This window comes from Globicephala melas, chromosome 6 (genome assembly GCF_963455315.2).
Source record: "Globicephala melas chromosome 6, mGloMel1.2, whole genome shotgun sequence".
NCBI classification, from domain to species: domain Eukaryota; kingdom Metazoa; phylum Chordata; class Mammalia; order Artiodactyla; family Delphinidae; genus Globicephala; species Globicephala melas.
In genome coordinates, this window is record NC_083319.1 from 105,978,937 (window position 1) to 105,993,736 (window position 14,800).

Below are 14,800 nucleotides of genomic sequence, written 5' to 3' on the forward strand. Positions count from 1 at the left end.
GAAACAAAGACCCAACACAGCCAAAAACAAAACAAACAAACAAACAAACACTAAGTGCCGGGAATTCCCTGGCAGTCCAGGGGCCCGGGTTAGATCCCCGGTCAGGGAACTAAGACCCCACAAGCTGCGCGGCACAGCCAAAAAAAAAGGGAAGAAATACTAAGCGTCAATTCAGCCTCATATGAAAGGCCTGCAGATCATTATCTTTGCTAAAGAAAACAGATGCCAGTGAGGAGCTGACAGGTTTAGTTTTCTCTTGATTGAGGGCCACTGTGACCCACTGCTTCTGAGACCAGCTTTCCTTGATCGTCCTCTTCATCCCAAAATAACTAGACGCGCCCTCGCCGTCCTCCGCGCTTTCTATAAGCTTCAGCTCACGTGGCTCTTTGACCTTCCAAATACTGCTCTTACCAGCAATAAGCCACAGGCTGTGGTTTTTATGTTTTTCTCTCCATTGTTGCAGTTCCTTAAAATCTGAACTCGGAGAACCCTGTGCAATGCACAAATTTCCTCAGATACCCCTTATCTTCCTCATTAGCCTCAGTTATGACTGCAGACTGAGGCAGCATTCTTGAAGGCTTTCTAATACTTTTAAGCCACTTCTCTTTCAAAGCCTACGCCATAAAATTGGACACTTTTTCCCCTTGAGAATCATGAAAATGAACTATCTTGAAGTCCAGGTTTCACTATTTCTGATTATGTCACAGCCTGCAAACAGATGAATTCCATTAGAAATTTCTTGGTTTAAAACAAACAAAAAACACTCTACTTGATTAAGGATACCAGTTATACTGATATCAGTAACTTAACTATCAATACGTATTTCTTGTTTGTGCTTTTGGATATATCTGAGAGAGACGGTATAACCCAAATACATGCTGCTCAACCATGCTTCCCTGCCCCATCTCAGCCCTAGTTCAAAAGCCCAGAACTGGCTACAGGAAACCTCTTAATATAACTAAAAACTAGAAAAATAACTCTTTACTCAAGTTCAGTATAAAACGTGTCACTTGGGGCTTCCCTGGTGGTGCAGTGGTTGGGAGTCCGCCTGCCGATGCAGGGAACACGGGTTCGTGCCCCGGTCTGGGAAGATCCCACATGCCGCGGAGCAGCTGGGCCTGTGAGCCATGGCTGCTGAGCCTGCGCGTCCGGAACCTGTGCTCCGCAATGGGAGAGGCCACAACAGTGAGAGGTCCGCGTACCGCAAAAAAAAAAAAAAAAAAAAAAAAAAAAAAATTTCACTTAAGCCAATTTATTAAGTCTGTTTTAGTCCATGATACCACAACATTAAAGTCTCAAAGTCATTTACCCTTTGGGATCAAGAAGGTCTCTAACTTTTTCATTGTAAATTTCCATATAGGACACTTCTACTTTAAAACTCTGCTCTTCGTTTTCCTCTTTCTGGGTTCGTTCAAAGAGTCCACTGCAAAGTCTTGGGATTAATCCAGGTTGGTCAGCTGTGCCCATCATGGTGTAAGATTTTCCAGATCCTAAAAAATGGAAATCATAGTTATTACTGTCTCCTTGAGAAGTTTAAATACACAGCCCTCTTTCCATTGCTCATAATAAAATCCTAGCACTTAGCAAAATGTCCCAAATAAGGAATACACCCAAATATAATGATGACACTAGTAAGTAGAGAAGCTTTCCAATTATACATGTAGAAGTACACATCCTTTAGGAAGAAAACAAAAACCTTCTTTAACTATCATCATACGTAAAAAACAGAAAAAAAAGACCTAAAATGACTGAAAAATTGTGAGGTAGGAATAGTTTCCTAAAATTGAACTGGAAAGATCCATATGATGAATACTACGTGCCTGCTTCCAACCACTAATCATAGCATAAAAAATGTACGTTATCCCTACAGGCCCCAGAGCAAATTAACTTACTACCACTACCCTTTGGCAACAGTGTAGAAATCAGAGTCATCTTATTTTTCTACTACAAAATTATTTTCTATGTACCAAAAACACATATTCATTAAAGAAAATTTAGAAAGCATAGGAAAATAGAGGAAAAAATTAAATCACTCATAGTCCTAACAAGTCTTGAAAATATCATAACCATTTTTCCATGAAGAATAGTTTTCAATTGGACAAGTTATACGATATACCCTTATAAAAGTGACTCCTTCACTTTAAATAGATTTCTTTCCTGTTGACCACAGAGGTATAGAAGTCAAAACACTCCTTTATCAATCACAACTGATAAGATGCTAGCAATATGTATTCTTTTTGGTGTTTTTTTTGTTAGGATCTTTAAAGTTTAAAAATAAAACAGATTATTTAACAATTACCAGTCTGTCCATAGGCAAAGATACATGCATTGTAGCCATCAAAAGCATTCTGAAGGATATTCTCCCCAAGGCACTTGAAAACATCATCTTGACCTGAAAGAATGACAGAGAAAAAGGTAGGACGTTTTAAGCCAAAACTACATATGAACAATTAAAAAAACGAAAAACAAACATAACTCTCAAAAATGCACTTTTTTCTCAGCTTGTTTATCTACCAAACAAGATTTTTAAACTTGATGAGTGCTTCCAAAGGCTTATGTCTTTCAGAAATATCTAGTTATTAGCACATAACAGAAAATGAGTGAAAAGTTCCTGATAATATGAACTTGAATCAACACCGGCCAAAAAAAACCAATGAACTGCTAATTTTATAAACAATGATTATAAATATCTGAAATGTATACTTGGGACCTAGGTGGATCTGAATTTAACTATGTACCACTCAGCCAATGCTTTATTCAGTGTGTACTAAAGTTCAAAATAATCATATATATCAATTCCCTCTCCTTTTCCTCAACGATAATGTTTAATTACAGGGTCTACAATACATACCAGCTGGGAGAGGGAGGAAGGTCTGGGACATTTCTTCTAGCTTTCAACCATGGACATAAATAGTAGGGTCCAATTCCCCTCCACAGGCTAAATTAAATATGTCAATAACCAAACGTGGCCTTGACAAGTTATTCAACCTCTTTGGGCCCTGAATATAATATGAAAGAACTGGATGCTGTTATGCTTGTTACATTTTGAACGCTATAAACAGCATTCCATTAGGCCTCACTTTCTAGCTCATTTACAAGATCCATTCATCCTCATCACACTTGTGATTCTGAAGCAATCCTCAGAGTCATCACTGGGCCAGCCAGCCCAAATTAACCTTAACTTTTGGAAACAGCTGTAGTACTACTGTTTTTCATGATAAAGGCCAATACAATATTTAAAAAATTGCTTAGAAATGGGTGTCATAAGCAGTTAGGAATAAAGGAAATATATGGTTATCATTGTAGTCTTTTTTTTTTAGATTTTTTTTTTTTTAATTTGGCTGTCACTGTAGTCTTTTTTTTTTTTTTTTTTGCGGTACGCTGGCCTCTCACCGCTGTGGCCTCTCCCGTTGCGGAGCACAGGCTCCGGACGCGCAGGCTCAGCGGCCATGGCTTATGGGCCCAGCCGCTCTGCGGCATGTGGGATCTTCCCAGACCAGGGCACGAACCCGTGTCCCCTGCATCGGCAGGTGGATTCTCAACCACTGTGCCACCAGGGAAGCCCCTGTCGCTGTAGTCTTAAACTTGTAGTGAAAAGGGGCTTGAGACAGTCATCATTGAGGAGAATAAAAGAATAGACTCCCAGAGCAAATTTAGAGAGGATATGGCATATTCCTCTCCATTAAAGAGGGAAAAGGGGGACTTCCCTGGTGATCCAGTGGTTAAGAATCCACCTTCCAATGCAAGGGATGCAAGTTCGATCCCTGGTCGGGGAACTAAGATCCCACGTGCCGCGGAGCAACTGAGGCCTAATGCCTCAACTACTGAGCCCGTGTGCCTCACTTAGAGAGAAGCCCACGTGCCACAACAAAGAGCCTGCTTGCTCTGGAGCCGAGCACCACAACTAGAGAGAAGCCCACGCACCACAAGGAAGAGCCTGCGTGCCGCAATGAAAGATCCCACATGCCACAACAAAGATCCTGCAACTAAGACCCACCTCAGCCAAAAATAAAATTTAAAAAAAAAAAAAAGAGTGAAAAGGGACACTGAAAGCCTAAGTGATTTACTGAAAGTCAGAGACAGGAGTGGAGCTTGGATTAAGCTCAAGGTTTCCTTTCCTCCTTGGCTAGAGTTCTTTCATTACACCAAGCTGCCTCTCTAGACCATATTACAAACATCTAAGGGAATCTACGTAGCTACTGCATGCCATGGTCGTGTGTAAGGCCCAGGGATGCGTGTAAGACAACCTCAACTGTGTACGCTGTTAATCTAACTTTATCATCTTATACCGACAACAGTATACCATGAATCTCCCATTTCCCAATCAATGTTAAAACTCTAATAGCAAAGACTGGAGGAAGTTCTCTATGTAGTTTCTAAAATTACACAAAATACTACTATGATAGTTTATAGGAAAAATACTAAAACATCTTTCTATATTATCAGTAGTTAATAGGATGCTGGACTCTTACCTGCATACTTTTCTCTGATAGATTCATCCATAGACCAGAAACAATGATCATATGCAAATACCTGTTGAAAAACAAAAATAATAAAGTTTGCATTAAGAACAAAACTGTAACATACTTATAATGTTATAACAATGTCATGACACTGATAACATTGTTCATAACACTGAAATAAAAACAACTTCCCGTCTTACAATGGAGGTTAGTTATTTATGGTACAGTCTTACAATAGGCAAGTAAGCACCCTATAGATGATATAGATCTTTATTTCACATGGAAAACTTTTCACAATGTTAAGTGAAAAGGGAGGAGGTTACAAAGCAATATGTATAATATGATGGCTATTAGACACACACACAGTTACATATATAAAAGCTTATTACTGCACGATAAGATTAGTGATATCTTTGTTTTCTTCTTTATGCTTTTATGTATTCTCTACATTCTCTTCTCATCAGAGAAAACAAAGATTTTTTTTTAAACAAAATGTAAAGATGATTACTACAGCATGTTGAGAACGCATATTCTTTAAATAAACTATAACATGCCCATGGTCGATGCTGTGTAGCTTCAAGAGCATAGAAGACTAAGATTCATATATTAATGAAAAAGCTATGAAAGTCTGGACCATGATCTCATATCTGTACAAAAATCGACATACATAAAAAGTAGGAAGAATATACATTGGAAATACTAGTAATACATATTGCTACTTCGTGGGATATCACAAACGATTTGTTTCGATCTTTTATTTTACTACTTTTTAAAATACTTTTTTTTTTTTTTACTTTCAAAAGTCTTTTTCACCGATTATATTTTTAATTTTTTGGATTTCACGTTTTACAATTTAGTCTTTTTAAGGATTTTAAGTGTTTTTAAATTCATTTCAGTTTGCATTTCAAACTCCCACTTTTGGACTTTGTTGCCTCACTTCCTGATGACAGGTTTCCTCTTGTGCTTTATATGTTAGTTTGCAAGTACATCTGAATTGGGAGTTTGCATTTTATGGTTTACATGATTGCCTGTTTTTTTCCTCCCCCTTTGGCCCCCCTTTACATGAATAGTTACACTGCCACTCCCAGCTACTGAAGCCCAGATTTGGGTCCTTCCAAAGCCCAATGTCTCTACTCCCTCCTACTTAACACAGAAATTGGCTCAATGTTGGTGGCCAGAAATCCTTTTTTCTTTTAATATATATAATTTTTTTTCTTAAATTTATTTATTTATTTATTTTTGGCTGCATTGGGTCTTCGTTGCTGTGCACGGGCTTTCTCTAGTTGCGGCAAGTGGGGGCTACTCTTCGTTGTGATGCATGGGCTTCTCACTGTCACGGCTTCTCTTGTTACGGAGCACAGGCTCTAGGCGCGTGGGCTTCAGTAGTTGTGGCACTTGGGCTCAGTAGTTGTGACTCGCGGGCTCTAGAGCACAGGCTCAGTAGTTGTGGCGCATGGGCTTAGTTGCTCCACGGCATGTGGGATCTTTCCGGACCAGGGCTCAAACCCATGTCTTCTGCATTGGCAGGCGGGTTCTTAACCACTGCCCCACCAGGGAAGCCCCAAAAATCTTTTTTTAAGCCTTCTTTCCTGATGGAGCCTCACCCAAATCAGTTTTCTCATGGTGAGCTTCTCTGGTCCTCAACCTATACATAGGATCCTCTCTAGTCTGCAAGGGTTGAACCTCCAATCCTCCGAAAACCTGTGTCTGATCTCAAGGCCCAGTAAATACGCTACTTCAGCCCCAGCCTGCTGCTGGTCCCTGCAGTGACATATGTTGTTTTTGAATATAATGACATGATTTTAATATTTTAAAATGTCTTATCTGTCCCTGCTATGAGTTTGGAGTTGGCAGAAGAATGTTTCTGTGTGAACTCACAAGGCTATCATGTGGACCAGAGGTCTAAGAGTTACATTTTTTTAAAGAGGAAATTAGATTAGGATGGTAAATTAAGTATGCATGCCTATATCCACCTCTACTTGAAATTAACACAAAATGATGGAGAGAGGGAGGGAAAGAGCCTAAAAGGGAAAGAAGCAGGGAAAGGAGAGCAAGTTTTTGAAATCAAGATTGCTCGCTTATACCTGGACCAGAAACTGAGAAGCCCTGAAAAACAGCTGCAATGAGACTGGTGCAGTGTGAGATGGGGACCACAGGGAGAGCACAGGCCAAATCACGGCAGGAGGAGATGGCTGCAAAGCTAAGAGCAATTCCAGGAGTACAGTAGGAAAACAGCTCAGTGAGTGGCTAGGGGCCCTGGGGGCAACCGAAAGGGCAACTGGCTAGAAACACCTTTAGAGCAAGGAAGGATCAGAACACCCACATCTTTGTGCAAAACAGTGGCACGAGGCATTTGTTCCCTGGGGTGGGGCAGTGATGGGGAAGCAAGGCCAAAAAGGTAGGCAGAAGCCCAATGACGGACAACACCCCGGAGGCGGTGGGAACCCTGGAGCCCAGAAGCCATCCACCCAGCCTCAGCACTATGTGGTACATTACTAATCCTCAACATTTTTCCAGAGCTAAACATGTGTCTGTCAACAGTGGTGGCTCCCTATGTTAGCAATTCTCCAACAGAAAGGGGAGGAAAAGAAGAAGGAAGATAGAAGGTGGTCCCAAAGGACTGTGGACCAAAACCTCCAATGGGGGCAGCTTTTCCAGCTACACTAGTCAGCAGGGAGAGATTAAATAAGATGTGAAGCTCAAATTAAGTTTCTTCTGTTCTAACGTTCAGCTCTCATCTCTCAGCACTTTATTTGATTCTGCTCTTACCAAGCTTAAGTGGACACCATCCTGATTCTTTGCTTGTATGCTTAGCTCACACTTGAACAGTCCATCTGTGTGAACATCTTAGAGATCAGGCTCTAAATGGCACTCCTCTCCCTACGACTGTGGGTTTTTCCTTTCTTTTCTTTCTTTTTTAAATTCAGGGAGTTGGGCTTCCCTGGTGGCGCACTGGTTGAGAATCTGCCTGCTAATGCAGGGGACACGGGTTCGAGACCTGGTCTGGGAAGATCCCACATGCCGCGGAGCAACTAGGCCCGTGAGCCACAACTACTGAGCCTGCGCGTCTGGAGCCTGTGCTCTGCAACAAGAGAGGCCACGATAGTGAGAGGCCCGCGTACCGCGATGAAGAGTGGCCCCCGCTCGCCGCAACTAGGGAAAGCCCTCGCACAGAAACGAAGACCCAACACAGCCAAAATAAATAAATTAATTAATAAACTTCTACCCCCAACATCTTCTTAAATTCAGGGAGTTCTTTCACAATTCTTGTTCTCAATTCCAGTAGAGAAGCTACCATTAAAGTAACCGCAACAACAGCTGATACTACACGGGAGGCCCTGGGGTACAAGGAAGTCAAGAAGCTGGTGACCTGCAGGTGGGGAGCTGGGAGCTGAACCCAGCCTTTGAGCACTCTGTCTGCTCCCCACCAGGCCCTTCACCACAGGCTGGATTCGCTCTCTTCCCCAGTTACAGGAAGATGCCACAGCCTGGTACAAAGTTGGGAACTAGGAATGCTTAGTTCTTGTTTACTAACAACACTGAACGGTCCTCTTTAAGTTTCAGGAAGTTTGTAAATTATTACAGGTATCTTCCAGCCACAGATTTCCTAAAGCAGACAAGCCCTTTTCTTTCTAAATAAACATTTTTCCTTTAAAATTTAAAAAAAAAACTTTTTCTAAGTAACAGAGAAGAAACACACATTCATTATAACAAGTCAAATAACACCAAAACATAAGGAATAAAGGTCTCCCATTCACCGAGCATTTTCTCCTTAGAGGGAACCACCATGTTAATAGTGTGGTGTTGGCCCTTCCATATTTTTTACGTCAACACATTTTCTCTAAACGTTAAGATACAGTTGAATTAAATAAAACATGAATAGTTTTTAAATAGTCATGTAATGTTTCCTCACATTTTTACTGCAATCTCCAGCCTCTGTTCCATCAAAAATTAAGAAAACAAAAATAATCTGGCATCTTTTCACAGAAAAGATAAAACTAATGAAATTAGTTCTACATATATAAAGAAGTCAGTGCCATATTAAACTTCTTTTTTTTAATCATTCAGAGTCCCAAGTGACAAGTCTATACATACTTTAGCAACAATAACAGAAAATGGAATTACAGTTCAACCATGGACTCTTAAACCAAACTCCAAGAATGTAGATAAAAATCTAAATTTCCTGGAAAATTCCAGAGAATGATCAATTCAATAATACAGTCCTTGTGCCTACTTCGGCACAACTACATTTCCTAAGAGATGCAGGAACTGACCCACCCCACCGAAGTTTCTTTAGAATCTGGGCTCAAATCTCAGATGAAAGCATATTCCCTTGAGGAAGCTGTGGGCCAGGGCAGGTTTCTGTTGGCCTGAGAATGTGTCCCCAGCTGTCCCAGGAGCAACATGGATGAGTCTGCCTGCTATGGTTCTGACCACAGTATGGGACGAGCAGTTTCGAGCCAATCCACGGCGAACAGCAGGGCACAAAAGGAATCTGTGTTGTAGTTGCCAGGAGACTGGACAGAATTGGTCAAAGTACAAATACAGCTTTTCTATAAACCTCTTACACCAATAAATGGCTTTGGATTTATGAACAGGCTGACAGCTTGCATTACTTCTTTTTTTTTTTTATAAAAATGCCAGAGAAAGTTTTTATTTTTGAGAAGAAAATTACCAGTACTTCAAAAATATGCCCATAAGACCTTTACAAGCATCGCATAATAAACCAAATCGCTTACCTTTGGCTGGCTTCTGAGTTCCCAAAAGAGATGTCATCAATGACATGAAAGAAAAGAGAAAGGGTTTAAAATTTTTTTTTTTAGTTAGAAGATGCTTTTTGAAGGGTAAAACAATAAACATCATGTAAATCTTTATTAAGAATATAAAATATTAACTTTGAAATCATATAGCAATTTGAAATAAAGGATAAATTAATATCTATTAGCTAGTAGGATAGAATATTAATTATAGAAAACTAATGTATCTCTCAGGTAGAAGAAAGATTATCTGAGCACCGGATAATTTTTGAAGTCCTAATATTTCTGCTTTCTACCGTTTACTTATCCTTGTATACAACTTGTAAATATTTTTTAAAAATTCTTTACTTTTTAGCATCTGATTTTACTTCCAAGCAGTCTCCTCTGCCTTGATAAAGCAGCAGCTCACTCTCTATCTATATAGGACCTTCTGCCAAAAACTTCTGTTCTAAGAAGAAAAGGTTAAAGGAACAATTAATTTTTTTAAATTTTTATTTATTTATTTTGGCTGTGCTGGGTCTTCATTTCTGTGCCAGGGCTTTCTCTAGTTGCGTCAAGCGGGGGCCACTCTTCATCGCGGTGCGCGGGCCTCTCACTATCGGGGTCTCCCTTGTTGCGGAGCACAAGCTCCAGACGCGCACGCTCAGTAGCTGTGGCTCACGGGCCTAGTTGCTCCACGGCATGTGGGATCTTCCCAGGCCAGGGCTCGAACCCGTGTCCCCTGCATTGGCAGGCAGATTCTCAACCACTGCACCACCAGGGAAGCCCAGGAACAATTAATGTTTTGCCAGTGAGTGACCAGTTACTCACTTACTACTTATTCCTCTATGCTAACCCAGGTGCCTCCAACCTCCCTCCCTCTGAAAATGCCACTGGCTTACATCTCCTCAGGGTACAGGAATATAACTCAATCCAGTATAATTTTAAGATAGTTTTAAATTTAGAAGCTGTAAGAGAAGCACACAGAGCTCCCTTTACGCAAACTCACCAATTGTTAATATTGCCACGGCTGCTATGTCATTCTTCCCCCCTCCCTCTCTCCCCTCTTCTACACACACACACACACACACACACACACATTATTTTCTCTTGATCATCTGAAGGTAAGTTACAGACATGCGCCTTCAGCCCTAAACACTTCCGTGTATAACTCATAAAAACAATGATGTTCACTCACACAACCATGGGAATAACTGGCCCTTCTCAGAGGATCCAAATGCCAAGTGAAACCTGAAACTTGAAAGGAAACTGTACATGGAAATACTTCAAATGTCTGGACATCTTGTGCCTTTGTCTCATAAAATTTTCTTCTAAATTTAATATTTATTTGTATCAAATGATTTCAGATAAGACGACTAAATTACCAAGGAAAGTAGCAAATGAGTGACACTTGTCTAACAGATTTTGGAGTAACAGCCAATGTGACTAACACATAAAATAAAATAATTTCTCTGGGATAGGAGATATGGGGAAACTTCCAAACAAAAAAGACCTGGGAAATACCAGTAGGGATGACTAACATATGCTATCATCGTTCTGTAGGTATTTATAAGCAAAGAAGAATCTCATCAGTTTCAGAAGGCACAGTTATAAGCCCAGCTGGAGGAAAGAACAGAGCCAGCATATATGAAATGCCCATATTAGGCCAGGTACATTGTATGCTACTTCATTTAACTTTCACAATAACTTTGAAAGGTGCTATTATCATTCCAGTTTTACAGATGAAAAAGTTAAGGCTCAACAGTTAAATGAGCTGTCCAAGACACAATAATAATCAGTGATGAATCTGGGATGCAAAAGTAGGTCTTCCGAATCCCAAGTCCATGTTTTCTTCCTCTCCCACACTGGTCAAAACAGTCTCGTCAAGTTTCTCCTAGACTTAAGAATCTTATGAGTCATACATTAACAACTGTGCTCCTGGTAACAGAAACATTTCCCAATGTATTAATTTCCTCCATTCTAATTATTACCCAATAAAAGGTCACCACTTGGTGCTTATGCCAGTGTAAGTTTACTTATTCATTATATTTATAAAAACTCCAGACTGTCTTTTCTGAGAGGAAAAATAAGATGTTTAGCATGATATTTTAAGTAAAACATTTTTATACAAAAATCAGCTCTTCCTAAAAGACAACCAACAAATATGAAATTCAACAATATATGATACACAGCAGAAGAATCCATGGGACTAACCTGAATGTAGAACATGATAATAAAAACAGAAACAAACCAGTAAATTAATTACAGAGCTAAGTTTCCAGCTAGGGATTCTGGTGGCTCTAACAGTAATGCTCAAATAACCTACAGAGCCATTGGAAACCCAAAGATGTAATTACAGCTCTGTACAAAAATAAATAAGTAAATTAATTAATTAAACAAAACCTTTCAACTTGTAGCTGCAATCCAATACGGCAATGCCTCACTATTCCAAAATCCCTTATTTAGAAACCTCAGCTATCCAGATCACAGTGGAGATTTAAGAAGCAGAGAAAACCAGCCCCTTGACCAATCAAAAGAGATGTCATAAAGTAGAAGCATGAGAGTCTGAATTTCTGAGTTTCTGTTGTTGTTGTTACTTAAGTTCATTTTGAATTTCCACACTTACAAAAAGTTCCAAAAACAGTACAAAGAACTCCCGTGTACCCTTCACCCAGCCTCTCAAAATGATAACATCTTATTAAAACCACAGTTACAATTATCAAAACCAGGAAATTAACCATCAACACAAGATTTATGAAATAATCTAGAGCCAACCTTACACAAATTTCTTCCCAACTGCCCCCTTGATGTCCTTTTTCAGGTCCAGGATCACACACTGCAGTTGTCACGCCTCCTCCAACTGGGGACGGTTTGTCTCTCATGACCCTGACACTTGGAGAGTCCTGGGCAGTTATTCTGTAAAATGTCCCTCAATCTGGGTTTGTCTAATGCTTCCCCATGACTAAATTCACGTTATGCATTTCGACAGGCACCAAAGAGGCAATGTTGTGCCCTTCTAAGTACATCAATACCAGAAGGCACATCACTATGGAGAACAGTATGGAGGTTCCTTAAAAAACTAAAAATAGGATTGCCATATGATCCAGCAATCCCACTCCTGGGCATATATCCAGAAAAGTCAAAAACTCTAATTTGAAAGATACACGCACACCAATGTTCACAGCAGCACTATTTAAATGGCCAAGACATGGAAGCAACCTAAATGTCCATCGACAGATGAATGGATAAAGAAGACGTGGTACATATATACAATAGAATATTACTCAGCCATAAAAAAGAATGAAATAATGCCATTTGCAGCAACATGGATGGACCGAGAGATTATCATACTAAGTGAACTCAGAAAGAGAAAGACAAATATCATATATCACTTACATGTGGAATCTTAAAGAATGACACTAATGAATGTATTTACAAAATAGACTCACAGACACAGAAAACAAACTATGGTTACCAAAAGGGAAGGGAGGGGAGGGATAAATGGGAATTGGGGATTAACGGATATACACTACTATGTACAAAAATAGATAAACAACAAGGTCCTACTGTATAGCACACAGAACTATACTCAATATCTTGTAACAGCCTATAATGGAAAAGAATCACTTTGCTGTACACCTAAAATACTGTAAATCAACTATACTTCAATAAAAAAAAAATACCAGAAGGTACATGATGTTGTCCAAATCTCACTGCTGATGATGGTAACTCTGGTCACTGGTTACAGTTGTATATACCAGGTCTCTCCACTGTAACATTACTAGTTTTCCCTCTGTACCCTTCTTGGGGCGGGGGCGGTGATATTTTAAGACCACGTAAGCACCCTTTCTCATCATACTTTCACCCATGAATTTTAGCATCCACTGATGAGTCTTGCCCACAACAATTACTGTTCCCCAAATTGTGATTGTCTAGTTACTGAGATGTTAACAGCCCAGGTGGATCAAGATGGGTAGATGTGCTTTTTAGGAAGATGATGTTTCAGAAGACAACAAATGATTTGATTACATATTTTGTAGTTTTATTTTATTTTATTTTAGGCCGTGCCATGCGGCTTGCAGAATCTTAGTTCCCTGACCAGGGATCGAAACCGGGCCCCCTGCGGTGGAAGTGTGGAGTCCCTAACCACTGGACCACCAGGTAATTCCCTGATTACATATTTTGGATAGAACTGTTTCTGTGAATAAGCTAGTCACCTCCTCCTTTTTACTCACCTGGTTTAGGAGCTTGTGCTCACTTCTCTTTGCAATAATAAATTACACTATAAAATTAAGTCAAATTAAAGTCCTAATCTTTAGAATGCCACAATATGAAGCAGAAATTTAGTAATTATTTTATATAAGTTAATGATCTTTGGGAATTTTTATCAATACTTCTGACCATGACAAAAATAAAATTGATATTGAGTCCAAACATAAACCACAAAGTACTGTATATGTGTAAAACAAAACTATATCAGAACTATGAGTTATAAATCAATTACTGCTGTCAACTACCAAAATCAAACGTTATATCCAAATATCATCACCTCTTTTAACCTTAAAGATTTAAGTTTCTGAAACGTTCACAATTAGAAATATCTGGAATCTCTGTTTTAACAAGATCCCACTCCAACCCGTTCTATAACAGATGTGTTAACATCACAAAGAGTTTATTCTAGTACAGCCATACTATATAAAGATACTGTTTCCTTTTCGGACTTAAGCTGGCAGTACCAGCAACCAAACAATCTGCGTGATGATCGTTATTTTTTCTTTGTCACCCCTCCCCCGATGTGCTTTTCCATATAAGGAATAAAGCTGACCTGAGTAAAAATTTAGACACTGACTAGACTCACAGAGGAGATTCATCAATCTTTGCTGATCTAGATAACTTGAAGAAGTACATATATCACTAAAAGCCCTGGTCACTGTCTCCCCAACATTTAGAATACTACATTCAATTTTGAAGAATAAATTTTAAAAGCATCACTGATAAAGCAGACTATCTTGGAGAATAGCATTCCAGATGTAGAGGGGTTTTAAAATGATACATGTAGCCTGGACCAGGGAAGACTAAAACAAGACATGATGCCATCTTTGGTAGGATCTACTAAAGAAAGTTAAAAGAAAAGGGATAGCTCTTTAATATAAGAATAGTTAGCACTGTGTTAAAGAGCCAGCTCACCATTAGTGGAATTATCTGAAGAGAGAACAGGAAAGCATTTGATGAGGATGTTGTAGAAGGAATGAGAAGTTACACTGGATTACTTGTATAGCTCTTTATTTACAATGAGAAAGCAAACAGTAAGCATTCAACAAGTTAGATTCAATATTTCTATCAGGGACACGTGCAGACCACTGGAACATCAGAGGTAACCCAAGCTACAGTTCGAGCATTACCTCCCACATCACACCCCTAGAAGAGTCCTCCTCTCCAGTGAGCTACTGTCCTTCCTGCATTCCACATGCCGACACTCAGATGATGCCATCCCTCTAACAACTCTGTTTGTTCAAGCCCTACTCATGTGGGGAAGAGCTCGGATCAAATTCTATCTCCCTCAAGAAGCCTTCCATAAGAACCCCACCCAAAAGTGAGTTC

At 39.6% G+C, this 14,800-nt stretch overlaps 1 protein-coding gene across 2 annotated transcripts in view; it reads right to left on the reverse strand.

The window, feature by feature from the left end:
* Positions 1 to 14,800, reverse strand: part of KIF13B (kinesin family member 13B) — a 187,670-nt gene that overhangs the window by 116,511 nt on the left and 56,359 nt on the right. For both annotated transcript variants that reach the window (XM_030879140.2, XM_030879138.2), the window contains exons 3-6: positions 9,203 to 9,215; positions 4,473 to 4,533; positions 2,300 to 2,392; positions 1,310 to 1,490 (exon numbers count right to left, since the gene is read on the reverse strand). In XM_030879140.2, the coding sequence (XP_030735000.2) occupies positions 1,310 to 1,490; positions 2,300 to 2,392; positions 4,473 to 4,533; positions 9,203 to 9,215 (348 nt within the window). The remainder of the gene's footprint in view (positions 1 to 1,309; positions 1,491 to 2,299; positions 2,393 to 4,472; positions 4,534 to 9,202; positions 9,216 to 14,800) is intronic.